At 53.0% G+C, this 26,524-nt stretch overlaps 5 protein-coding genes across 5 annotated transcripts; all 5 read left to right on the forward strand.

The window, feature by feature from the left end:
• Positions 1 to 1,254: 1,254 nt before the first annotated feature.
• TGME49_305100 (hypothetical protein) lies at positions 1,255 to 4,754 on the forward strand. The gene is made up of 2 exons (XM_002370263.2): positions 1,255 to 3,393; positions 3,665 to 4,754. The coding sequence occupies exons 1-2, from the start codon at positions 1,378 to 1,380 to the stop codon at positions 4,301 to 4,303; spliced, it is 2,655 nt and encodes an 884-aa protein (XP_002370304.1). The 5' UTR covers positions 1,255 to 1,377; the 3' UTR covers positions 4,304 to 4,754.
• Positions 4,755 to 7,519: 2,765 nt separating this feature from the next.
• TGME49_305110 (hypothetical protein) lies at positions 7,520 to 8,997 on the forward strand. The gene has a single exon (XM_002370264.2). It carries the CDS (start codon positions 7,525 to 7,527, stop codon positions 8,239 to 8,241), a length of 717 nt encoding a protein of 238 aa, XP_002370305.1. The 5' UTR covers positions 7,520 to 7,524; the 3' UTR covers positions 8,242 to 8,997.
• Positions 8,998 to 9,140: 143 nt separating this feature from the next.
• On the forward strand, positions 9,141 to 12,718 carry TGME49_305120 (transporter, solute:sodium symporter (SSS) family protein). Its single transcript, XM_002370265.2, has one exon. It carries the CDS (start codon positions 10,640 to 10,642, stop codon positions 12,263 to 12,265), a length of 1,626 nt encoding a protein of 541 aa, XP_002370306.1. The 5' UTR covers positions 9,141 to 10,639; the 3' UTR covers positions 12,266 to 12,718.
• A 1,357-nt stretch (positions 12,719 to 14,075) lies between these two features.
• TGME49_305130 (hypothetical protein) lies at positions 14,076 to 14,767 on the forward strand (the record flags this gene model as incomplete). The annotated part of the gene is made up of 1 exon (XM_002370266.1): positions 14,076 to 14,767. Exon 1 carries the CDS (start codon positions 14,291 to 14,293, stop codon positions 14,765 to 14,767), a length of 477 nt encoding a protein of 158 aa, XP_002370307.1. The 5' UTR covers positions 14,076 to 14,290.
• Positions 14,768 to 14,962: 195 nt separating this feature from the next.
• Positions 14,963 to 26,216, forward strand: TGME49_305140 (phospholipase, patatin family protein; the record flags this gene model as incomplete). The annotated part of the gene is made up of 6 exons (XM_002370267.1): positions 14,963 to 18,986; positions 19,695 to 19,889; positions 20,926 to 21,146; positions 21,812 to 22,021; positions 22,198 to 24,023; positions 24,953 to 26,216. 6 exons carry the CDS (start codon positions 14,963 to 14,965, stop codon positions 26,214 to 26,216), a joined length of 7,740 nt encoding a protein of 2,579 aa, XP_002370308.1.
• Between the last annotated feature and the right edge of the window lie 308 nt (positions 26,217 to 26,524).

Consider the following 26,524-nt stretch of genomic DNA (forward strand, 5'->3'; position numbering starts at 1 on the left):
CGGTTCCCGTGTTTGCCTTCTTTTTGGCAATGAACAAGAGACCCTTGTTCCTCCCAGGTCCCTGCAATTAAACGTAGGTCCGGTCTTCGTGTTGTAAAAAGTCGCTAATAAAACGATACAGCTTGTGGGTCTTCACCTCCTCTGACCTACAACGAGACGCTTCTGGACACAATCTGGCCCCCAAATCGTCACTTCGTAAAGTCGTGTTTGGCTCATCGTGATATGGTTGCATCGAAGCAAAGCAGCAGTCTCTTGCTTGAGGCAAACACCAATTTTTGGACACGCGAGACCGGTATAAATTGTTGGGGCCCGATCCATAAGGACGGGCGTAGCGTCTTTCTTTAGTGACCGTTACATTTTGTTTGTTTCGGGGGGAAATGTGCAAGTAGAGGCGACAGGGCTTGACAAAAATGCTCTGCTCATGGGAGGTCTCTTTCATTCGCAGAGGTTTTCAGCAAAAGCAGACCAGGTTCAGCTTCACTATAGTGTTTTCCTTCGATTCGCACACCTGAAAAAAAACATGTTGATTCCTTGAAATAGTAATGTAATTTATTGAACTGACAATTTTAAATACAAATGCAATCCTATAAATAATTCTGGATCTACTATCTTGTTGAAGGTGAAACACTGGAATAAATTGGGCACACTCACAACATATGTGTTTTTACGGTGTACTATTGTTGAAACTAAATATACCGAAAATCTGCCTCTGGGTGACCCTGAGATCATCTAGAAAAGCGTTCAAATTTGATCGCCATATTCGTTTCGCAGAGGGGCGAAACAGTGGATGTCGAGGGGGAAACACCGTTCAGAAATCGATGTGAAAACGGGGCACCTGTGTGCAAACTCCTTTGCCGAAGATACAGGCATTGGGATGCGCTCCAGTCTTAATGGCCGTGTGCGTCTTTTTGGATCCAACCACAGGTTGTGAATCAAACTGCTGGATCTGTGAAAATCCTCTGATTTTAAGGCTGCATGGATTCCTAAACTTCGAACATCTTCCACAAGGTCCTAGGTGTTGCATAGTGTCAGCCTGGCAGCCCATGAAGAGCCACTCGCATCACGTACTTGATTATGGAAAGTGCAGGTCAGAGCTAGGACTCTAGCAACCATGTTTCCATTAGGATGGATTCTCCAACAAAACTTTCTTTTCCCGGGTCCTCACAATAATCAAGCGAATGAACTACACGCAGGCTTTAAACGAGACAGTGACTTCCATTCTCCTTTTCAGCCATCTTCCGAGGCAGGAATACGCGCCGAAGAACTGATTGGAGTGTGTGGTTCTCTGTGATAGAAACTCGTGGTGCAGCCGCATCGCACACGTAGAAAAAGGCAAAAAGGGAGCTCAGGGGATGCGAGAGACGGTGAAACTGCAAGATGAAGTGCTTGGATGGAGAGCGTTTGGAATCCACGCAGGGTGTCGGAGCGGAAAGAAACAAACTCACCATGACTAGAAAGGCTTCCTTGTCTCTCACCTGCAACAGGAGAGGGATGGTTTGGCAACAGCCCCCGCGAAACAGTCGCCGTGCTTCTCTTCTCCGCCTGCTGGCACTGTGTTCGTTGGGGGTATGTGTGGTGGGAACTACAGATATCGCCTTTTGTTCTCTTCCCTTTTCAGCGAGGGCTGCTCCTACTACAGGGGAAGATGCAAAAATCGAAGACTCCCCTCAGTACGCTGCCTTCAAAGCAGCACTCTCATCAGGTCGTTTCCCCACGGACGTCGCCATGCGCCGCCTACAACAGACACACCGTGTGCAGTTTGAACACGCAGAGCAACCAGAGGAAATGGAGCCAGAAGAAGATGTGTATGGTTCGTTGCAAGATGAGACAAACAGCGCATTACCAGATCGTTCTTACAGTGACGACAACTCGAAAAAAGACAAGTTTCAGCGAGAGGAGTCGGGTGAGGAACATCCGGAGGTGCAGTCCACCTCCGCGATGGTCGGCGTCCTTGAAAGGTTGCAAGGGAACCAAGAAGAACAAAGTGTGCAAGGGAAAGAGCAGGATATCAATGTGGTACCGGAACGAAAACAGCAGGTGGACGGAAGCACCGCATCAGACAAACAGAACCACGTATTAAGTACACCCAGGCACCAGCCATTTCAGTTTTCCTCCATGCCAGCGACTGGGGGAAGAGGTCGATCTGCAGTAGAGGGGTTCCCTCGTACACTGGTGGACACACGTCCGCGGGCATCGATGAATACTCGCACTCCACGCAGAGCCGGCATGGTCACACAAGACAGGCCAATGAGGATAGCCACATCTTCTGTGAAAACTCAAGGAAAGATGCTCGATACGATTCCGGCTTTCACCGTCTCACCGGAATACGTTTCTGCCTCATCTCGCGTGGACACGAGGCCGGTGCAGTATTTAAAAGCCTTCGCTGATGATGACCGGTCTATGCCTGGGGTTGGAAGCAGCGCCTATGCGCAAGGACAGTATGTTGATTCGTCTACTAGAGTAGAACCAGCCTCGCGTACTTCGGCGGGTTTTCTGCCAGATGAGGATTGGACAGAAAGCTTCAGACAGCAGCTGTCTCAAGATGAGGCGCACTGGACAAAATGGGCCAGAAAATCGGCCAAGCCAAATTCGACGGGCTGCACTTTCGACTCACAAGGGAGAGAGGACTGCGCCCTTCCGCACTTTGTACCTCCAGGTGTTACACCGTCCGATCTGAAAGAGCAACTGGCCATGATCGACAGCTATCTCGACGACCAACACTGGTCGGAGGTATACCTCACGGGCCACAGTGACGCCGATCCCGGTAACCCGCCAGTTCAGGCGGATGACACTTTCAGTGAAACATCTCAGAGTGAGGAGGTTGGAAGCACTGCCAGTCTCTCGTCCTTTGTTGTTCCTCCGCGGGTGGTAACGCGCCGAGACAACACATTCCGATCTGGCGACGTGAACACCTGTGTCCGGTGTCAGAAAGTTGTTGTCTGCTACATGCTGTACCCTGGAATCCACACTCTCCAGTCGTGCACGTTGCTGTTTTTCCCCGATGCAATAAACGACCCGTTCTCAGCCTTCAATAACGAATGCAATTTATGCCTTTTTTCGCAACCCAGAAATGCCCGCCGCGTGGTTGCCGCAGCGGCCTCTGCCGCAGCCGCAGCCGGCGCTGCAGCTGCTGCCGGAGCGACCAGGCACGTAATAGCTGCTGCGGCGGCAGCAGCTGCAAATGCGGCAACGATTGCGGCTCTGGACGCGAGTAATGGGAGGGGTTCAAGAGACTTTGAAATTGGAGCAGAAGGTCCATTTGAAAAGGCCACGGAAGGTGCTACGGCGCCCCGGAGACGCCTGCAGGCTGCTGAAGAGTACGAAGCCGAAGACAAGTACTCGCATCAGAACACACCCAATTCTGGACAGATTGTGACCAAGGCAGTCGAACCCGTACGTAGCAGACAAGCAACTAAGAAGCCGGGGCCTGGACAGATAAAGTGGATTCATACGTAGACGGAGTTTTGCGTCTTAAATGCGCGCGGCCAGGAGTACAAACCTACACACGTAGAAGTGCATGGAGAGGCGTTGCTACTTTAGATCCAGTCGTTTTTCAGCATTCTCGACTGGTCGCGACAGCAGTGGTGCACTGTGTCCAGGATTCGCTATTGTCAATTGAAGCAGTTCATTCATAATTTTCTGCAGTGCCTGTGCCAAATTTTAGAAAACCGGCGACGGCGTCCGAGGGGAATCGAGCATTCACACCCGTATGATTTTGAGGCAGATGCGTGAGCACCCGCGGATGATGCAGTTAATCTTGGCGGCAGCTTTACTGGTGGGCGTGGATTCCGAGAAGGCGCTGCTCTTTGACCAGAGAAACAGAGATCTGTCGATTGACGTATCCCAACCGGTACTGCCGAGGAATGTCGCAAGGGAGAAGGGGACTGCCTCTGTCAAACCTGATGGAGGAAAGACAAGTCGTGACCAAAACTCCGGCTCCGTTGCCTACCACAGAAGGAAGCAACTTGAGATCATCGCGGCCAGGCAATATCCAAACATGTCACGGTTTTGGGAAGCTGCCGCCGGGCTACTTACTGGAGCAAATGCGGATGATGTTCTCCGTCTTCGCAGACGACGACAACACGTGGTCAAACAGACTGCTGAAGTCTCGCCCGCTGCGCAGCCTGCGTTCTCAGTGCATACGAATCCACTGAAGGATAACGCAGCAGTGGTCAGCAAAACCCGGAGGCAGCTGGAAAGGCAACATCCTCAGATGACCAAATTCTGGGAGGTATTCGGTGCCCTTCTGACAGGGAAGGTCTCGGCTGTGAAACGGATGAGAAAACAACGGATGAGTGCCTAGCAGCGAACTCGTTTTATCGAACACATCTTTGTTCCGATTGCGACAGAAGCGACAGGTGAGGAGCTCAGAAGGTAGGGCCGACCTGCTCAAATGTTTAGAACTGTCCAATTTTTCCAGTTGCTGCTCGAGAAAGACGTCCGCCAATATAGTCTGCTCTATCTATACTGGGCATTTGCACCCGCAGAATTGTAGCGCATTATTGGCAATTCCTGAATGACTAGGTTCATAACTATATGCGCTCCTCCGTCACTAAGGCGCTGCCACCTCTCGTAGGTAACCTCTCCGAAACCTTCTCTTCGTGTACTTTTTGTGTATGCACAACGGAGAAGGGAGTGAATTCAAGAGACTGGTATCGTGTAACAGACCATTGATTAGCGGGTTGCCACAACAAGATCAGGTCAACCATCCAGGGATGTGCGTGGTGGGCAGCTCTGGCTGGAGGATCACAGGATGCCCTCCACAGAAGCCACAAGCGCGACACTCAGTTTATGAAACACCAGAGTGCACATTCTGTATTCACGCGAAAACGGACTAGCGGGTCGCGACACGGTTTCACTGAACACTTCTTAAAAAACCGTGCAAGACCAGATGGTCAGTGAAAACCAACGATTTTCTCTTCCTCAAAGTCTGTGGAACTGATGCCCCACCTTCATGTCCGTGTCTCACGCTGCAGCTAGTACGATACTCTTGCTCTCTATCACATGCACCAGAACTGAAAACAGGAGAAAGAAGAATGAAGCAAAAAATGCGCCTTGCCTGTTGGAGACGCTTTCGTCTCCACAAGAGGGCGGGCAAAGAGCTACCCGTGCTATTCACAATCGGACCGTTTTATTGTTAGCAGCACAGTACACTACACAACACAACGTAAACAAACTACCGTAGAAGGGCCCACATCTATATTGCGGAACCATTTGATGTTTCGGGGAGCGGGGAGGCGTTTTTGTTGCGACAGAACTTTGACAACGACGACGGGTGAGTATCATCCGCGAGACTAAGCTTATTTGAGGAGTGTGCTGCTTCCGTGCTGCACAACATTCTGTCTCCCTACCAGATGTACATCAAGAGAACGTAATTCCGAGCCGGTGCAGTTCGTTCTACGGGCTTTGCCGGCGACGTTAAGAGTAACTCGCCATTTGCAAAGCATCCCACAACTGCCCACGCTTCGACTCCCAATAGTTAATGCGAATAAAGAGGCTTTCTAACAGCTTGACTCGTCCCCTTGATCCTGCCATGACTATACGTTCACCTGTCCATTCCCGCTGCGTTGTTCATCAACGATTCTGTTACCAGACAGATGCCCCTTTGTTTCGTAACTCCTCTATGGAGTCCCCTTACCACAGAGACTTGCGAAATGTGCTTCCACAATTTGTATTGATCGACCGTCAGGCGTATAAACAATCGTGGGCCTCCACGATTCCCACTAATAGGAACCACGACACTTCTCATTAGGTTGCTTTAGTTATTCACCTTTTCGACGAATTATCTACACGTAGGGTAGGTGCGGTGCGGCAATAAGGTTACCATTCCTTTCTTCTACGTGCTCAGAACTTGCAGCAGTGTTGCAACAGTCATTGCGGCACTTACGCCAGTACAAAAGAGGCTGGGTCAGCACCAAGCAAAACTCGGTATCCATTGAAATCACGAGTCAGGTGTTTCCAGCTCATCCCCCGCTTGTCAACAGACTTGTGGGGGATCCATTTTCCACGCTTATCTCAGGTGCCATCGTGTCGCGAATCCGTGCACGAGGATCAACACGTGAAAATAGCGCGTTCCCCGACCTGCTCTTGGTGCCTCATTTTCGACTTTGCCCATAAGACCGCGAAAGAGTGACTCCAAAGTCGAACCACGCACAATTTTTACGTTTCACACGAACTGTTATTGCGTATTTGCATGTACAGTGTTTATGTCGCTCTAATCTGTGTGTTGCAAGAGGTGCCCCCCCTCTCTGACGTTTCAGTGTCTGAATCTGCAGTTGCCAGAGAGTAGGATCGACTACCACAGCAGCGATTGTTTTAAAACCAGTTTCGTGGCTCTGTGTCTGGTCGCCCCTCAATAGCAACTTGTGGTACGGTTTGACGGAACAGCGGCAGACTCTATTCAACTCCAGCTCAGCGATGTTCGTTGAAATGCCAAGGCTTGAAACTTTGAGGCTCAGAAGATGGGGAACAAACTTGTAAATAACGGTCCGTGACATGCACGCACATGGTGACGAGTTTCTCAAACAGCTCCGGTTTGCCGGTGCGCGACCAGGGCTGCGGAGTCCCCCGCCCCGTATCGATGATCGCCCCGCCGTGCACCCAGCCGAGTGTCGTTGAGCAGCAGCAACAACTCTCCCTTTCAGGGAAAAACACGGCAAAACACGCACAACACTTGCGGTAGTCATTGACCCCAAGTATTTCCGAAGGAGATGGTTGTTCTGTATTGAAGCTTGGTGATGGATTCCGCCCGTCGACACACCACAACTGTTCTTTGCCGCGCTCCCGCATGATTTCGCCGGTATTATAGGACACGGCCGCCTGCTGGTAACATCTGTAATTTATCATTGTATCCCGTCGTCCCGTGTTCCAAACTGGGAATCTTTTCTTTCCTGAGCTGACGGTTTGGCCCGCAAGCTCAGCCGAGTACGAAACCATGATTAGGTTGGAGGCCTAATGTGCTTTTTCGCCAGCTGTCAAACGGGCAGCCAAGGTTGATTTCTCTATGAGTTGTCCTCCGCGCTCTCGAATTGGTATTTCGTGGTTTCAGATTGAAAGCGTCACTCGAGCTATTACGAGGCGTTTCAGCAAAAAGGAAGAATCACTCAGACACCTGACCGACGCTTGATGTGCTGGCGGTTGTGCAAATCCAGGCATCACTCAACGCCGATGCTCAGCAGGACCCATGGATCTTAAGAGGTTCTGTTCCACTACATCAGTGAGAGTTTCAAAAAGAATCCTGATAACTACGCGCTTCTACAGGTGCCGCCTTTATGGCAACGATCTCAGAAAGAGGAAAGCTATCGCTGAAGGCAACATCCGTTACGCTACGAGAGCGGTACCGTTAATTTCCTGGCCAGAAGAGGAAGCCTCAACAGAACAAAGAAAGGCAACCGGCGCATTTACTCTTACAAAAGGTGCTAACTAGCGCCACAATTTCTGTCGTGGGGACTGCAAGTGGTCGTGTTCGTGTCCATATTCTCTATCGTGCCACTGACTTCCTTGCCTTCTGACAGCGTCGAGAGGATGGAGCTGCGTACGCAATATCAGACTTGTGTTTTCCTTTCTCTGTATCTTGCGACAGCTTTGGCAGTGCTGTGCAATGTTCGTGTCTCCGATGCCACTCTCACAACTTTGCCAGCAGCAGCCGTCACCACTGCAGTTACGGAAGATGCCTCCCATGATTGGATTGCCGACCTAGAGCGCGAAGAAGAAGTGTCAATCCCCAGTTTCGGTGACGAACTTTTTGCAGAGAGTATTGAGACACGCCGGAAACGAATACAGAAACGACAAGCAAGTCAACAGCGGAAGGTGCACAAGAAGCACAAGGCAGAGTTCCGAGAAAAAGCTAAGTTTTACCGTTCGCTGACCCAGTGGAGTCTGTTTTTGATCGTGAACCTGGCGGTTTCTGTGGCTGCACTTACGACTCTTTGGAAAACCGTCAAGGCTAATACAGCGGTGCCAACAAGCGAAGAGGCGCCACAGGCGGAATCTCCACCAGAAGCAAGGGAAGAAAAGCAATCCGAGCCCTCGAAGCAAGAGCCCCACACACTGATGAAGACACCCGCGTCTCGATTAACCCATCAAGTCATCTCAAATGCTTTGGTGGCTTGGGGAGCAATCATGACTCTAGTTACCATCTACAAGCTTTCCATGACTGTTCCCGCCGTGCGGGAATCAGTGGAGAGCGTAATGTCGTCGCTGCCGCTTTTCACTTCTGCTGACTCGCAACGCCCTTCTTAGAGGCCACATGGACACGCGGCTGACGAAGGAAGCTCTCGAGCCTGAACGAGTCACCTGTCTTCGTCCGTGAATGACAATGCCGGTGGCGGAGATTCAGGCACACAAATCGACTGCCCATGTGTGTGTAGGCTTTGAAATCCTTCCATCCAGCCGGAGCCTGTGTGTTTTACCTGTTTTTTGCAGCAGTCGATGAAAAAACTTTTGAAATTGTGGCTTCTGACACGGTGTTGTGCGACGTCTGTCGCCTCTGCGGCTGACTTAGAAACAGAAGGCTCCTGATGTCGTTTCAATTGCTACCGCTCTGGCAACGCAAAAGTGACCGTTGAACCAACCCTCTTACTATCACGCTGGCTCCGACGTCGGTCGAGTGCAAGCAGGACGTCAAATCTTAATGTTTTTGCTACCAATTGCGCTCGTGGGTCAAACGGCTGTATCAGACGGCTTCTCCATCCCAGGAGATTTCACTGGGAGTATGTGTCGAAGAAAATATTGAGAGATTTTAGCTCAGTATCGTGTATCAACGAGATTCAAATATAACACAGGACAAGGCAGCGACCGCGACGGCAAATCTGAAGATGGCTGCAGAAACGCATGAACACTCCATACCTTGATCACAAACTCCCCAATCCTCCGCACGTCCTAGTGCCCATAAAACAAAACGTAAGAGAGTTTCGTTTGTGTCGAAAGCTTGCAGAAAACTTCTTCACTAGCAGCTGCGTGAGAATCACACCGACACCCATTACTACCTGAGGGCTGTATACAACCAGAAAAAAATTGACGAGAGCAAGGGCGAAATGCAGCCCCGCAGTGTTTCGCCACTTCTGCTGCGAAACGGTGCCACCGAGACAGTTTGAATCGAGACGCCTCAAATCACGAGCGGTTGCAGTTCTGCGGCCGGCGCGAAGAACGCTTCCAAGCACTCAGTGGGGAGGTAAACCGCATCTGTGCTTGTTTCCTTCGTCCAGAAAACTATCCCCGTGTATTCTGCATCGATTTTCGACTCCCGCGAAAACCCAGGGATGGGAACAGAGCGCCCCTTGTTCGCAGCCGCGTCTGTTGCTACCTTGGCGCGGTTCAGGGAGACCAGAACGGTACTGGTCTGTCTGTCTGTTTCCTAATTGGTGCTACTTCTGTTCTCTGTTCATTTCTTCAACCAGAGCAGCAGCTCTTCCAGTGCGTGTGGAAACTCGGACTCCGTAGCTCTTTCCACGGGGGAACCTCCCCAATAGATGACCGATTTGCGGGGCGCCAGTGTAATCCTCTAGTTGCACCCTGATGTTGAGCAAGAAGGTAGTTCCCTTCTTCAACCCGCGAAGACAACGTTACTGTTTTTGCTTCCTCTCTGCACACCTGTGAACATAATCTCTGGAGCCGCCCCTATTTTTTGGTGCACGTGGCAAGGCATTTCCTCCGAGGCAAAGTTGTCGTGCAAACTGTCTGTTTGCCCTACAGTGGACAACGAGACGGTCGAATGTTGCTAGCCAGCCGTCAGCAGTGGCACTTCGGCAGTGGGGTACATGGACCAGCACCTGCTTGTCTAAATGTTTCCGCCTCTCTCTATTTCAACGTCAGCTGCTGTTTCTCGGTCAAACCGAACCTGTGATGCCACCCTTTTTTGTCTCCCGAGTCATGCTGATGTCCCTCTACAAGGAGTCTCATCCACTCTTGCTTCAGTAGTCTATCAGGATGAAAAAGGCACCGCATTCCGCCGTCACTGTTGTCCCATAATCGATGTAATTCTTTTTTCGATGCGTGATATCTTTTCCATCCCACACTTGGATCAGTTTGTAGGTCGTTTCTTCCGATTGCAGCATGCGTTGTTTTGCTCGTGTCTATCCGCTAGTGCAGATGTGCGTGTCGGTGCGATACCTAGTCAGTTGTGGGGATACGTCTGTGCCATCCCTTGGCGGAAACGACCAGTTTCCTTAATCGGCAGAAGTAGTCCTTTTCCCGCTTTTCCTGCGCATCCACAGATTCCTTCAGGGATCAGGACGCTTTGTGTTTTTTCTTGGAGCCGGATCGCGCTCAGGTGTTGTCTGTCAATGCTCTTCCGTTGTACAGTTCCAATTCGGACCAGCAAGGTCGGGGGCATAGCTTCCGGATTTTTTTGCCGTCGGGTGCTGTTGATGTTAAATTCCAGAAATGCCGTTCTCCCCCACCAAGTTTAGACTGTGTTTTTCCTTTTCTCGGCACCCTTTGATTTCTTGGTGACCTCCTGCCGATCGCTCCGGTTACATGTGGCATCTCGCTCTCGGGAGCAGCGTCTTGCCTCAGGTGTTTCTAAAGTTTTTGCCAATCGGCACTGCTCTGACTCGTCTCCCTTTGGGGCGTGTTTCGTCATCTCCGCGAGGCTCTTCTTCTCGGGCTTGCTCCCTTCTCTCCTCGTCCGGCTGCGGAGATGGCGTATCTGGACTTGCCGGTCGCGTACAGTCTCTTGTACTCGACAGTGGCGTTCTTTGCTCTGGTTGTCTTCGTCTTGGAAGGTCGCCTCAAGGGGCGTTTCCTCGCGACTGTGAAGGAGAGTCTTTTCCACCCGAGCGAGGACCTGCTGTCGTCTCGCGGCAAGCATGGGTGGTTCCCGCTGTGCATCTCTCTCGTCGCGTCCTTTATGGGCAACTGGGTCCTCTATTTGCCTCCAGATGTTGGTGCTCAGTACGGCTGGCCAGGAATCACTGGGTACGCGTTTGCATGCGGACTGCCCTACGTGCTGCTTCTGTGGTTTGCGCCGCATGTCAAGCGCTTGACGCTGACGGACGGTTTTTCCGGAACTGACTATCTGCTTTCGCGCTACGGCCGACTGGTCCAGGCTGCCGCCACCACGATTTCGCTTCTCTATATGTTTTTCGCGCTCTCTGGTGAGCTGACGACCGTCGGCGTGACGATGAACGCCGTTACGAATGGCGCGTTTCCAGTCTTTGCGGGTGTGATCCCCGTGGCGGTCGTGACGCTCGCGTACACTACGTACGGGGGCTTGCGTGCGTCGATTTTGACGGACGTTTACCAAGGTCTCCTCGTCGTCGGCCTCGTCGTGCCGCTACTCATCATCGTCTTTTCGACTGCGCGCGACAACATGTTTGTCGACAACGCCGCGACAGTAGCGGCGCCCTCGGGGTACAGCCAGTACATCGCGGGCGGAGTGTTTCTGTTTTCCATCTGGCCAAGTTTTCTCCTCGACCAAGGCATTTGGCAGCGCGTCTGGGCCGCACGGTCTCTCACTGACATCCGCATCGCGTTCGCGGGCGCCGCGTTTGTCGCATTCTCCTGCGTTTTCCTATTTGGGATGGTCGGAATTGCCTGCAGAGACCAGGCCTTGTCTCAGGCGATGCAGCGGCAAGAAGAAAATGTGAGCATTTTTGGGTACCTTGCGGAGACGCTGCCCGCCGGCTGGGTCGGTGTCTTGACTGTGCTCGCCATCACGTGTGTCGCGTCCTCGGCTGACACGTACCAGACGGCGCTCGCGGTGGTCTTTGCACAAGATTTACTTCGAAGCAAACGTTCATTCAACTGGGCTCGCGTCCTCATTGTGCTTCTGAACATCCCCGCGATCCTCGTCGCCTCGCTTCAGCTCGACCTCCTCACGCTGAACATGACCGCGAACGTATTGTGCGTCGTCGCGGCGGGACCGCTGCTCGCCAGCGTACATGAAGACACGAATTCCGTGGGGATGGTTCTCGGCTTTTGCATCTCGCTGCTCGCGTTCTTCACCTGCGGATGGATTTCGACCGGAGAGTTCATGCAAGGCCTCGCCTTCATCGCGCCAGTCGACTTTTCCGACACGCCGTACCTCGTTGCGTTCGTCGTCGTCCCGGTCCTGGGCGCCGTGACAGCCATCACCACGAGCTGCGTGTACACCTGCATACGCCACCGCTTTTTCCCGGGAGGCTCTTGCGGACTCAACGCCGCTTCCGTGGGTGTGGAACAGACGGGAATGCCGACTGACGCGAGGCGGGAGGCTTCGAAGTCGCTCTCGCCTACGCAGCAGCAACAAGTCGAACTCGAACCCCCAGCCGCCCGGGCAGAATAGACGGACTTCCGGAACTGGAAGGGAAGTATACGGCAGTAGGACGAAAACAGGTGCCAAAAGAAGCTCTCTTTCCTGCTAGGCTGGCGCTGCGTTTTACCGAACAAACGCAAATACTGGCAGAGGCATGCAGATTCTCCCCTTGTGGGTTGGGTCGGGGTCTGTGCATGGATGAATCTGGGCACACCGACTTGTCTGCATATCGGATGTCAGTTGTACAAAGCATGCACACCCGCTGTGTGACATAAGCAAACCGGAGCATTTTAATTTGATTTCAGGTGTACCTTGGGCCATTTTTTTCCTCAATCCGTTCAACCGTGTTCAATCAACGGGGAGTGGATTGGTGCTTCTCGCGTTCGGCTAAAACGATCGGAGAGTGTGTGACCTCATTTTTGCTCATTCTATGTGCTCGAGGAAACTGCTGGACATTCGAAGGGTTTTTAAAATTGACCGTCGAAAAGCTAGAACGATTTTTAGTTCACTTGCAGCGCTAAAATGTAAATCATGAATAGATATCCGTAGTCACGGTCATCCATTCTCTCGGAGCTACAGCTCACTCGTTCGCTCTCCACGGTGAATTCGGGAAGAAAACACGGTGGACGTTGTCTGCTGAGGACCTCGCGGCCAAGCACAATGGCTCGTACCAAAGAGGAGAACGCCTGGAGATACGGAGTTTTTCGGTGGTTAAAGCTTAGGCGCAGTGCCTTTGTTTCAGTGCACCTAAACAGCGTTCATTAAGCAACTGGCTCCGAAGGTAGCCATGGTGGTCATACAGGAGCACAGCTGCAGATCGGAGACTGTCAAGATAAAAGCACATTTGTCCTTTGGTTGGCCTGACAGCTACACAGCGTAGTTCTCAAAGGAATGTGCCTAGATGCCGTATTTTCTCTTCAGAAACAATGACGGAAAGCAGAGCGAACAGAGCTTTGACAGAGCGCCCGTACCGAAGGTGTGACTACTGGTACTGAAAATATGCTACCGGCCAGGCGGGCACTGTGTCCCAAAGAGAAAGGATGTTTAGCACCGTTTGAAAACGAGCTTGACAAGTATGGCAGCAGTGAAACAGTCAGATGTTGGACATATGCATAAATCGTATCGCACAAATACATGCAGGTGGATCTTGCGTCAGCTCCATCGTTTTTGATGTTTCTCGAGGCAGTCATGGACGCGATGGAATTGCCTGACACCGAGTAGCCATGCAGAACTTGCAGCTGTCACCACCAATTAATGCAGTTTCATAGTCAAATTAGCACTGCAAGAACGTCTAACTCTGCCGATATATATATATATATATATATATATATATATGTATATACGCATATTGTGATACACATGTTGTAAAGTGCCTCCATAAGTATAGGCGTGTGGTGCACGCCTATACGTGAAAGTGCGTGGAATCTTTTGGTGCTGCATGCAAAACCTACTCCGAATTTGGCAGTACATCCTTGAATTTTGACGGAGTCGATACGCGCTATTGTCTGCCGTTGATGTGCGTGGAGTAAGCAGTGTAGGAGAAAACCGGACTTCAGTGTCCGTGTGACACTCGCAGTTTTAAGAGAGTGTTCTGTTCGTTGCTTGGTTGTTGAGGTAGCGATATTTGTGTTGGTAGACATGAAGTCGGAAAGCACGCACGCCTAGTTGCATGCTTGTTGCCTTTCTCCCGGCAGCAGCGTCGCCGGCGTCCGTGAGCTTGTCTCGAGACGTCTAAGGGAAAGGCGGACCTTGCGTGTGGCTCGCTCGCTAGACGTCTCGCGCCCGTGCGAAGAGAGGCGGGTGACGTTCTCCGTTGTTTTTCATTTTTGTCCCGCAAAGGACGAGCGCAGAGGAGAGAGGACTTTCTGAGTGTCTCTCCGAGCGACTTTTCGCTCGCTGAATTTCCAGTTTCGCGGCGCTTTTGCCGCTCTTCCTCCACTCTCGACACGCCAGAGGGTGCACTGAGCTGCCAGCGTTTTCGGCGAGGCTCTCGTTTGCAAGCGAAAGGTTTTCAAACGGACAGCTCCCGTTGCCTAGAAAGAAAAGTCAAAGTGCATGTTGGGGCGCTTTCTCGTGTTTCTGCGCGAATTCTTCACACGCACGAGTTCTTCCCCGACTTCTGCGGCTGAGAACGCGCGCGTCCGCCGTGCCCTCGTGGAAACGTGGAAACCTGCAGGGAGTTTTGTGTCGCGGATTTCCTTTTCTCGACCTCAAAGTGCGCTTCCTGCCGAGGCCGGAAGCCTTCCTCAGTCTCCTCTTCGCGTCGAAAGAGAAAACAGTTCCCGCAAAGCTCCCTCCATCGGCGCTAGATCCACACCGCGCGTGCGGCCGCTTCTCAACATACTTTCCTATTTAGCCGGACTTGTTGACTTTTTTCCGTTTCTCCCGTTTGTTGGCTTCGCATGCACGGCGTATCGAAACATTGTCCATGTTCGTTTTATCCGCTGGCTTTTTCTGCGGGTAGCCGCCCCTTTAGAGAAGACCTCCAGCATGACCTCGTCCGCTTCGACAAGGCCGCTCGTTGTTTTATAGTTTGTTTTTTCTCGGCGATATTTCGCATATAGAAACACGACGCGTTTAACGACAGCTTTCTGCGAGTCTGCCCCGCGCTTCCCAAGTCGTCTTCGGCCGGAACCAAGTAGACTTGTCCGTTGCTGATCACACGTGCGTGCATTTCCCTTTCGAAGAAGGCAGGTTTTCGACATTTCCGGGGCAGCGAATCAGGTCATGGGTTCTCACTCGACGTCGCCCAGTAAGAGCCGTCAAGTCGATCCCTGCAGGACGGCTTCCGCAACTGAAGACTTCTGCGCCGCCGGTTTGCCGTCGCAGACCTCACCGTCGCAGTCCGCTAGCGAAGACGCGTTTTCTGCCTCTGGTTTTCCGAGTTCCCTCTCTTTTTCGCGTTCTTCGTCTCCGCAGTCTGCGCCCTCCGCTGCCTCCCCGGAGCTTTCGTTTGAAAGAAGCGAGCGTTTGTCAGTTTGCGAAGAGAGCGAAAACGACGCAGCTTGCCAGCGCCCTGTCTCGCTGCTGCCGCGGTGGAAAGTGCACTCGAAAAAAAGCGATTTCTCTCCCAGAAGTGTTGCGACCGGGGAAAGGCAAAGTCCCGTCGTCTCATCTTCGCTGGACGCAGAAGACGGTTCTTTGTCAGGAACGACCCATGCTCCAAAGAGAGAACTGTCTCCACAGCGGAGGCGCTTGGAAGCGAAAAGAAGAGCAGAGGAAGAACATGCACAGGTCGGAGAGCTCCTGGAGTCGTATCCGAAAAGAGGAGGCGTAGTTGCAGATGCGTTTCTGAATGAGGGGGAACGTGCAGAGAGAGAAGCGCCTCTGCAGTGCGTCGCCGCGGAACTGCTGCCCTCTGCTAGACCTCGCGAGCATGCAACGCCACACCCCAAAACCATCGCGTCAGCAGATCCCGGGACTCTGCGAAGAACTCGTCGCTCTTCCACCTTCCCTCCCTCCGTGTGCAGCTCTGTCTCCGGCGTCTCCTGCAGGAACGAAGACGCATCGGTGCCCGCGACAGGCGCACCAGTGAACAGCCGCGCCTTTCAAGGCCTCCAGCAGGCGAAGCAGAAGCGTAAAGATCGTTCCCTACCCCGGCCTCGAGTCTTCTGTGGCGCCTGGAGGCCGCTGTCGCCTGAGGGCTCTCTGCTTCCTCCCGCAGCCCTGTCTGCCGCTTCCGCTGCTCCGGATCCCGGACCCGCTCCGACGGCGAGACGGCGCTTCAGCCTGGCAGTCAGCTCATCCGAAAACTCCCCCATTTTCTGGAGAAGAGTCGGGAGAGATGAAGAAGGCGGTTTTCGCGAAGCAGACGTCCTGGGACGACTCCTGAATCCACGCACACTGTCCTCCTTCTTCCTCCCTGTCGAGTCCGGTGAGTCTCGGAGCGCCAGCGAGCGCGGTGCATGCAGCTCCGTGTCGGGCATCAGCTCCGCGTTCCTCAGTCCCGAGCGCCCGCGGCCGGGAGGCGACAGAGGAGACTGCGGCGACAGAAAGGCGGCAGCGAACGATGAAGGCGCAGACGACTCCGCAAGTCCTCTAGGCGCTGCTCACGATGCACACGCGAGCAGGGCGCTTCGCCTGCAGTCCAGAGAAGAAGCGCGAAGGGAGAAACGAGGGGAAGACTCAGACGTGGAAAGGGTGAAAGAACCTCTTTTCTTGCAGGAACGCTTCGCTGACCGTGCAGAGGCGAAGGGGAATAACAGCAAGCGGCGACACGAGAGAGACCCGTCGACTGAGGCTGTGGGGAGAAGAAGAAAGACCTCGAGGTGCTTCGTCTCTCCAGAGGCTCTGCGGGCGGAACTGGAGGATGCCCTTGATCGAGAGAAACAAGGAAGCGAAAGAAGAAGCAGCGAGGGCACTCGAGGTAACGCGGAAAGAGAAGGCCCCTGGGAGGCAAGTGTCGCTTCGCTTCCCGCTCTTCCAGAGGAGAACCTGGTACGCGGTGTGCAGCCAAAGTCCCCACAAGGCGCAGAGGAGACAATGGAGGCAGTGGGGGAACGCGCGAGGGGCGTGGAGGGCGACGGAGACACCGGGGAGACTGTGTTCAGATCTGTGGGGGCGACACGAGAGAGCCACAAAAATTCCGAGCGCAGCGGAGAATTCATTTTTTGCAAAAGGTCGAATCTCGCGAGGTCCGATACCCACGCAGGTCCCGCGCAACAAGACTCGCCTCCAGGTCGCCTGCGCATGCATGCAAAGGCCCTGGAGGAAAATGCTTCCGGCGACGCTTCCAAACATACAAACGAACTCTCCTCGCCTCCCCTAGACGGCCTGTGTGTACACCAACGAGAACATCAAGACAAAGAACACCCGTCAGAAACAGGAGCCTCTTCTTCCTCCTCTTCTTCTTCCTCTTCTTCCTCCTCTTCTTCTTCCTCTTCTTCCTCCTCTTCTTCTTCCTCTTCTTCCTCCTCTTCTTCTTCCTCTTCTGTCCGTCCTGCTTTGTCCTGGGTAGACCACCTGCGCAACGCACTGCGGCAGACGTCTTTCCTGCATCAGTTTGGGGGACAGTCGCCATCGGTGGAAACGGAAGACGAAGAAGAAGTCGAGGACGACCTCAACGACGGAGAGCTGTTGCTCCTGCAGGGTGTTCACATCTCGCGCGTGCATGCAGAGGTTCTCCAGCGAGCTCCACATGGAGGAGAGCCGCCCAACGTGCTTGCGGCGCTCGAGCCGAACGGCGAGTCAAGTGTTTCTCTTTCTTCCTTCTTCCTGAGCAGCCCAGGCGCAGAAGAGACCCCAGGGCGCCCTGCAGAGCCGTCGGGATCTCCCTCCCTGCATGAAGAAAAGAGTAGTGGAAGCGAAGGAAGCGAAAGACGCGGAGAAAAGCGAGGAGAGAAAGAAGGGCAGGAGGATGCGTCCGTTGTATTCGTACCGAGAAATCCACTTGCGAAACTCAAAGCTGCGCCGCGGGTCCCAGAACTGCCGCTCCACGGTCTGGTTATCTTCGATGCGGACAACGCATGCAGATCTTTTTCTCGAGGATGCACGTCGACGACAGCCGAGAAATCTCGCCAGAGAGTCTCCTCCGCATCCGCACCTGTGGCGCGCCGACTGACAACCGAAGAGCGAGAGGAGAAAGACACAGACTCGAGAAGAGAACGGATCGAGCGAGGAGAACGAGACGAGCGAGGAGAACGAGACGAACGAGGAGAACGAGATGAACGAGGAGAGCGAGACGAAAGAGGAGAACGAGACGAACGAGGAGAGCGAGACGAACGAGGAGAGAGAGACGAAAGAGGACATGGGGAAAGAGATGAGAGGCGAGACAGAAGTCTGTTGGGGAGGGACAACTGGGCTGAAGCAGTGAGAGAAGAAACAGGTGAGCGCCATGAGGCGAGTTTAAGAGAGTCCCTGGCAGAGAAAGAAGAGGGCGCAGTCGCTGCAGACGCGTTTTTGGAGGGTCACCCAGAAGAGCGCGCGGAAGGCAAGAAAGAAGGCAAAGAGAAAGAACGAAGAAGAATCGGCAACCTTGCAGAAGTTCGGAGGGTCGCGTTGCCGCGACGCAGCAATGTCGGCGTCGAGGCGCCGCCCCGAGGCTCTTCCACTTCGGAGGAGCGCGAGGGATTGCATGCAGAGAAGAAAGACAGTTCTTTTTTTTCGGCATCTGGAAAGAAGGAGGAGGCGCGCACACACAGAGAAGCGAAAACAGAAAAAGAAGAAGACGCGTGGGGAGGCGAAGCGCGCAAAGAAACGAACACAGGCGGTGACACGTCGCCTGTTTCCTCGCGCTCCAGCCAAACTGCTCAGTGTCCCCTTTCGTACCTCTCTTCTTCCTCTTCTCCTTCCTCTTCATCCTCTTCTCCTTCCTCCTCGTCTTCCTCTGCCTCCTCGTCTTCCTCTGCCTCCTCTTCTTCCTCTGCCTCCTCTTCTTCCTCTCCGCAACATCGCAAGAAGCGTGACTCTGCGTCGGGAGGACCCGGGGGGATGGCGAGTGCCTCTCGAAGCTGGGCGCATGCACAGTACAGGGATTTCCAGGAGAAACTCGGGACTTCGTCCCTCCGGCTTTTGAAACCGAAAGCGTCGAAGGGAGACCGCGAGAAGGAGAAACGCAGCCGCGAAGAGAAAAGTCGAGGAGAAGAGAGTCAAGGGAGAAGCGAGAAAGGCGGAGAGGCGAAGAGGGAAGAGTTGCAGGGGCAAGGGAAGGAGGAGTCTCAGGGAGCTTCAACCTCGTGGTGGTCGGACTTGCAGAGATCCGTGACAGAATTCTTCGGCCCTGTCGCCCTTGGAGAAAAAGCGAAAACTGCAGGTGCGCTCGCAGGACAGAAAAAACCTGGAGGCGCGTCTTCCAGGAGACGCAGAGCAAATGTGCAGAAAAGAAATTTCGTTTTTTTCGGCCTGGGGAAAGCTGGTGCCGTCTTGTCTTGGAGTGGCGTGAATCGATCGAAAACTGGCTCCGGGATGCGATCGGGCCTGACTCCTACTGAAGCAGAAGTCACTTGGATGTAGAAAGTGTCAAATGCTGCAGTTCAAGTTGAACGGTCTTCTCTCCGCCAACTTGAACTGTCTCATATATATATATATATATAAGTAGATACATATATATGTATATATATATATATATATAAATAGATACACACACACATATATATATATATATATGTACATGTATGCATTTGTTCGTACTTGTATTGATTTATCTCTGTTGCAAGCTTCAGATCAGTTTCTCCACTTGCAAAGAAATCGCATGCGCGTAGATTCATGTGCGGTGACACGTCTCCATGCATACGCGCAGCTCCGGAAAACTCTCGGCGAAGGGCAGGTCTTCATCCTGGCCTTTCTGTGCGGTGTACGTGCAGCTGACCGACCGCTGGTTGCGTGGCTGTCTCTTCTGATTTCTGCTCTCTCACTCTGTCTGTGTCCGTCTATTCCTTTTTTCTTTGTTTCTTTCTTTTGCTAGTTCGTGTGGCTTCTTCCACTCGTTCTTCGTTTTGCGATCTTCCGTGGTGTTTCGCAGAGAAAGGCGGCATTTGTCGAGCAGAAGGAAACGAGAAAGGAAAACTTTCGACTGAAGTGGCTGCACCGTTCCCCCTCCTCCGATCGCCTCTCGGCTTCTCCTTCAGTCCCGCGGGGCTCCTCGGTCCTTATCACCTTGGCGTATTGTCTCTCCTTTGCGAGGCGAATGTGATTAACCAGTACACTCCCGTCGCCGGTGCGTCTCAGAGTTTCCTCCATCGGAGCTGGTATCCTGTCGAGGTCTGCATGCAAACCGGCTTCTGCACATTCGTCCGTCTACAAATATGTCCATGCGGAGTCAGAGAAACTATATATATATATATATATATGTGTGTGTGTTTGTGTCTCGGTGTTTCTGTGTATAAGTATATATATATATATATATATATATATATATATGAGTTCTGCATGCAGATCTGCATCTACATATTTGTGTGTGTCGATGCTGAGTCACGTAACCAAGTAAGTGCATGTATGTCTTGTGAGGTTTATTTTTGTGTAAATGTGTCTTTTTCTTTTCAAGGTGTTTGTTTGGTACATGCGAATATATTTAAGTATGTAAGTGAATGTGTAGACATATTGATATTTCACGTGTTGCTCGCTTGGTTTTCTTCACAATTGCGCATCAGTTCTCGTGATTCGTTGATTCTTGGAATCTGTCTCTGAATTCCTCTGCCTAGGCGCATTATCGATGTGCATGCAGACGCCTGTGTGGACATATCTGTATGTACGCGTTTATTCGCGTATAGATGTATCTGTGCTTATGCAAATGTGTGTGCATTCCTTGTACGTTTCTCCATTGCGGAAGAATTTCGTCTGTGCCAGTGCAGTATTTTGCGGCAAGAAGTGTGGAGTTTGGTGGTGGATAATTTCTCATTTTAGTGAGTCGTGGAGGAGCCTTGCGCTTTGTCGCCTTCTGTATCGGAAAATGACATTCGTTTCGTCTCCCTTTCCTGTGGACAGACCCCCCCCCCCAGTACCTCTGAGAGACGACTGGAGGGCGTCAGAAGCGCTCCCCTTTTCTTCCTTTCTGCGCGTCGCTTCCTCTTGTGTCGACTGTCGCATGCTCGGTGTCTTCTTTCCTGCGTGTTCTTCTCTTCTCGTTCTGCATGTTGTCTGTATCTGTCTCCTCCTTTTCTCTCCGGGCGACTCCGTCTTGTTCTCTCGCGTGTAGTAACAAAATGAATGACACAAAATGCACAGAGTTTAACCGCGTCTCTCGCCTCTGGCAGGTGCCTCCGCTGGCGGTTTAGCTGCGGCTGCAGTCGGCCTGAACTTGTCTGCCGCGACGGTGATGTCGAGCGTGGAGCACGTCTGTCGGGATCTCATCGACCGCGGAACTGCTCATCGGCTCGGGAAGCGTCTGAGGAAAGAACTAAACAAATTAATCCCGGAGGACTGCGCAGAAATCATCGCAAAGCGACCTGGACGTGTCACCGTCACTTACACCCACGTATGTCCCAGCAGGCGGCCGACGGCTTTGCTACCCCCGGTGTACATACACTCTGTGTGTGTGTGTGTGGCAAGCAGACTCGTACTGAGTCTCTGAGACAGAACGAGAGAGTCGCGGGACAGACTGTGAAGTCGCGCAAGGCGTCAGATTTCGTCCTGAGATGACAGGTCTCTCAGGAAGGGGATTTGTTTTAGCTTTTTCTCGGAAGGCGATACGTTGAGGTGTCTGCCTGGTGTAGATCTTCTTGTCTGCCGGATGCAGTAGGTGTGAGTTTTTTTTGAGCGAATACCGAGCTTCGGAAGTCGCTGTCTACAAAACAACGAACGATGGTCGTGTTCGTAGCTTTTTTCGTCTGCTCGTTTAGGGTCCAAAGGCGAGCTTGCGAGAAGACTGCTCTCCCGGGTGTACGTACATCGATGGGACGCGGGTATCGACAAGTGTCTCCGCTCTCTCCGTTTCTCGACAGGTGGCACATCCGGAGAACAGTCGCGTCGGTGCGTCTGTGCATTTGCGCGCGCAGTTGCCCGGCCCCCAGAGTCGGGAAAAGCGCCTTTTCGGTGCACTTTGAGTGCCCTGTTGCGATCTTCGAACAGCCTATCTCAACGAATAACAAGTCAATCCTCGTGTCTGCCTCCGTTTCCGCTTTGTTTTGTGCGGCTGTGCAGGTCTTTCCGTACATGCAGGGCGAATTCGTCTCTTCGTTTTTGGGGAAGAGCGACATGATCGATTGCCTCATTGCGAGCTGCAACATCCCTTTCTACCTCACCAAGTGGCCGACGGTGACCTGTCGCGGTAGGCAGTGCGTCGACGGCTTCTTCGCTACAAAACACAAAGCTTTCGGCTGTCCAGACAGCGGCGCCCTCAGAGACATCAAGGTAAAAACGCCACAAAGTCACATAAAAAGCTACGCACGGGCACATCGGCCTGTATACACCAGTGTGCATCTGCATACACCTATAAGCATATATATATATATATATATATATATATGTATAAACACATATGTGTCTGTATATAATCATATGCATGTGTGTGCCTCTGTGTCTTTTAGGTGGTTCCATTTTACGCGTCGACGATTCGCGTGTCTGCGGCGCCTCAAGATTGCATAAATCCAGACCTGCAACTTCAGGACGCGCAGATTGTTCACTATCTCCGTGCAAAAGCTCTTTTGCGAGCTCGAGCACGGCTGTTTCGAGAACAGATGGCCAAGAAAAATCCCCAGACAGAGTCCGAGTCGTCAAAGGCTCTGCAGTCTTCGCCGGCGCACGCAGCTCCGAGGCCCGACGCTTCTCGGGTGCCGCTCCCGGCTGTATGTCCACTCCACGGCGCGGGGCGCATCGGCTTGCTCGATCGGAGCGAGGAAGAAAAGGAAGAAACTGTGCATGCGTCTCACAGAAGCGGATCTGCTTCGCCGAAAGGCAGATGCGTTGGCAAGCAACCTGCGTTTCTCCCCAGTTCAGTTCCCCACTCAGACCCTGGACCGTCTCCTGTCGCCTCCCCCAAAACAGCAACCTCTCTTGCTCTCGCCTGCCACCATGCGGCATCTTCTTCTTCCTCTTCTTCGTCCGCTTCTCGGGCGTCTCAGCAGGGGTCTTCTTTGGGAGCCTCTTGGTCCTTGGTGAGTCGTGTGAATCGATCTCCTCGTTCGAGCGTCTCTGCGTTTCCAGCTGCTGCGAAGCTTGCCGAGCGTCGCGGGAGATGCGCTTTCGACTCGATTTACGCATGTCCAGTCTGCAGTCCGTTAGGCGAGGTCTGTCCGCCTCACCACTTCGCGTACTACTTCCATGACCCGCGTCTGCGGAGCTTCGGCACCGGAGTGATCACCACGAGTGCAGCGCTCGCGGATCCTGAGAACGTCGCCTCTCTCGCGAGCCTCTCCAGCAAGAGCCGCGGGCAGTCGAAAAAGGGCAGCAGCGCGTCCGCGAGCCACGCAGACACCGCGAAAAGCGCGTCTGGAAACGTCGAGGAAAACCGTTCGCAGGCCGGCGGGGCGGCTGCCCAGGAACTCAGGAGAGAGAAAGTGGATGAGAAGCTGGAGGGGAACTTCGAGGGAATCTGGGATGAAAAAGTGCAGGAGAATCTGGACTTCTTGGGAGACAGCTTCTTGGGGGAACAGAAAGAAGAGAGCAGGAAGCAGAGCGGCGCCGAAGCCGAGCGAGGAAGTGCGTTGCAACTCGGCTTCCAGGACGGAGGGGAGAGCAGAGAAAAGAAGAAGCAAAGAAGTTGGCCGCCCGAAGGAGCGGGTCTGAGAGGCGAGCAAAGAGCAGAGCGAGGAGATCCTTTGAAGATAATGGCGGAAGCTGCAACTGTCTCGGGGGCGGTGAAGACGGCGCGAGAAGATGCTGCAGAGAAATCTGCCAGGAGCGCAGACAGCAGCGAAGCCCAGAAAGAAGAACCCGTCTTCGCGGACGTCTTCTCCACGTTCGCCGACCACTTGTACAGAGCCCAAGAAGAAGAAGAGGCGCAAGAGAAAGGCGACGCATCCCAAGACAAGGTCGACAACGAAAGAAGAGAGGAAGGAGACCAAGACGCCGAGAAAGGAAGAGGGAAAGGAGGAACTGATTCGTCCTCTGCGTCGGCAGTGGACGGGGCACAAGCGAAGACCGTGACGCAGTCTCTGTCGACTGCGGTAGGTGTCGGCAGTGAAGAGAGAACTGGAGTCTTCCTGGACAGAAGCACGGCGCGACAGAGGAGACGCGTGCGAGAGTGTCGCGACAGAGGATGTCTCTGCATGCGAGAAGGATGTGGATGTTCCACGCTGCCGCCACTCCTTCGTCTCTGCTGCAGCACTCAAGAGCTCCTGCAAATTGCGCTGGAGGCGAGCCCGCAGGAGACTCTCAGAGAACTGTTCGATGTCGGTCGAGCCGACGCGTTTCGGTATGCAACAAAACGCGACTCTGCAGAACAGTCGGAGGGTGAACAAGCTCAAATTCAATCACCAGTTCAGAGTCCACCTCCCTTAGTTGGAGCATTCGCGGATTTGCCACACGCAGACCAAAGAGGGGTCAGAAACGCAGGGCCGCGAGCAGCCTCGAGGCGTGGAGGTCCGAGACGGCCTACATTTGGAAACCTGCATGTGAATCAAAGCTGTCTGAATGCCATCGATCCACCGTGCTAGTATCCTTCCCGGTGTCAGTCTGGGGTGTTCCTCGCGGGGCTGCTGAGACACTCGGAAAAGCAGTGGTTCAGAATAGAAATGAGACCAAGAAAAAGAGATTCCGAAAACAGTCAGACACCTGCGGAAAACGCAGTCCGAAACAGTGGGAGGGACTCTCCATTCCTCTTTAACACGTATTTGTATATATTCAGATATACGCGTATGCATAAAAATATATATGTTTGTAGATGTCGATATCTAGAGGTATAGATGTATAGTTGTATTTACATATATATATATATATATATGTATATATATATATATATATAAATTTTCGACTGGAGAAAAGAGTGAATTTGGAGACAGACACCGCATGCGGTTCATGCTGTTGCAGCGCTTTCAGGAGTTCGACCCCGATTAGCGTTTTTCGGCGTATCGTTAGACTTGGTGTGTTTCATACCGGATCTAAAGTCTGTTTACTACTGTTCTTTACATATAGAGAAAAAAGTTGAGGTTGTGCATCCGACGACTCTCTGAATTCATGTATAGTACTCGGTGAAGTTGGTAGACAATGACACGCAGATTCTCTCTCGAACCGAAGCGTCGGGTTTGCACAATGTTTTCGGTGAAGAGTGGCCCCGTGTCGCGGTGTCTGTACACCCCAGGTCGCCCTGTAAACTCCTCGTGGTTGCGTTGTTCTGTTCTTCAGGTGGCTAGTCCTCGAGTACATTCGCTGCGAGGATCGTCTCATTGAACAGGCAATGGCGGCGGAGAAGGCAGCCCGCGAACTTGAAGAAGGAAAACCTTCTTCCCCTCCCCCTTCTTCCTCCTCTGCTGCTCGCGCACCGGCGAAGCGTTCTTTGATGGCGAATCGGTTGCGCGAGCGATGGGATTCTGTCAGTTCCAGCTGGGGCGGCAGTGCGAGTTCGACAACCTCTGTGGATTCTCTCGTTTCTTCTTCCTCTTCCCTTTTTGCCAAACACATGTTCTCGTTGGGCGAAGCTCTGCTGGGCGGCGACCGAGACGCCGCAGGCGCAGATCCCGCGGCTGAGCAGCTCAAAGAAAAGACGGAGGGGCAGCTAGCTGAGACGCCAGGGCAGGCAGTTGGTGAAGCGGGTTCCGCGAAGAGAGAGCGATCTGAAGATGCAAGACATGAAACGGCAGCAGTCCCGGCGGCAGCGTTGAAGGAGGGAGGAGGAGAGGCATGTGGCGGTGGAGGGTCTGTTTCAGCGTCTGCAGTCTTTCTGGCGAGTCAGAACGAAGCGGAGAAGCACGAGAGAGAAGCGACGGCGCTGCGAGTGGCAGAGGACAACGCTGCGGTGTATGGACACGGGAGTGTGTCGGGAATCGTTTCAGCTCAGGCCGAAGAAAACGATTTTCTGTCGCTCGTCGATGAGTCTGTGCGTCGCAGCAAATCGGGTCCTCCTACCCCTGGTCTTGCGCCATCTCTCCAGAGTTGCCAGGAGACAGGCAAGTCTCAGAGAGTGGAGACCGAGACGGGCGAGAGTGACGACTCGGCGCTTCTCCATCATAACGCAGGAGGTCTCTCCGGAGGCAGCAGTCCGCATGCAATGCTGGCGATGCTGGACAAGTGCCCGCTGGAGATGCAGTACTCCCATATTTACACCCACTCACACTCTTGGAACGGAGACGGCTCTCGATGCATGCAACCGGCAGCTCACGTGCAGCCCGTCGCGCTGACGCGTCGCGCGTCGCGACGAAACAGTGCACACGACAAAGACAGACACAACGAAGGAGACACAGAAAAACACACCGAAAAAGACAAACACCACGGAAGAGAGAAACACCGTGAAAAAGACAAGCACCAAGAGAGAGAAAAATACCACGAAAGAGAGAAGCACAACGGCATTCGCCTCCACACATTGTCGAGGTCGCTTTCGGGCGCAGGGAACGTTATGCCTGCGCCAGAGCAGGAATCCATTTCGAGTCATCACGTGCATGCACCAATTTGAAGACACATGCGAAGCGTTGGGACACTTTTTTCCGGCGGACAACTCGAGTTGTATGTTCACTACAAGTTTCCTGTGGATCTTCAGAGAAACAGTACACAGACGGAGATGCACCGATGGACGAAAGTTGGAAGGTACGCGGGAAACGCCCGAGGGATAAAGCAGCGGAAATCCTCAGAGCTGCGGAACCCGATCCAAGAAAGAAAGGGTGGAGAAACATTCCCGGTATGGTTCTTGAGGCGACGCAGAAACTGGGATTTCGTCTCGTCAACGGAGTCGGAGTCTCTCTGCAATTTGTCCTCTCTGAAAAG

This window comes from Toxoplasma gondii, chromosome IX, assembly GCF_000006565.2.
Source record: "Toxoplasma gondii ME49 chromosome IX, whole genome shotgun sequence".
Taxonomy (NCBI): domain Eukaryota; phylum Apicomplexa; class Conoidasida; order Eucoccidiorida; family Sarcocystidae; genus Toxoplasma; species Toxoplasma gondii.

Excerpts from the sequence above, each read along its gene's own strand:
- TGME49_305120 (XM_002370265.2), top strand. The coding sequence starts at position 10,640 with ATGGCGTATCTGGACTTGCCGGTCGCGTACAGTCTCTTGTACTCGACA.
- TGME49_305100 (XM_002370263.2), top strand. The coding sequence starts at position 1,378 with ATGAAGTGCTTGGATGGAGAGCGTTTGGAATCCACGCAGGGTGTCGGA. Across the intron at positions 3,394-3,664 it reads TGACCAAGGCAGTCGAACCC|AAAACCGGCGACGGCGTCCG; the intron begins GTACGTAGCAGA and ends GCCAAATTTTAG.
- TGME49_305110 (XM_002370264.2), top strand. The coding sequence starts at position 7,525 with ATGGAGCTGCGTACGCAATATCAGACTTGTGTTTTCCTTTCTCTGTAT.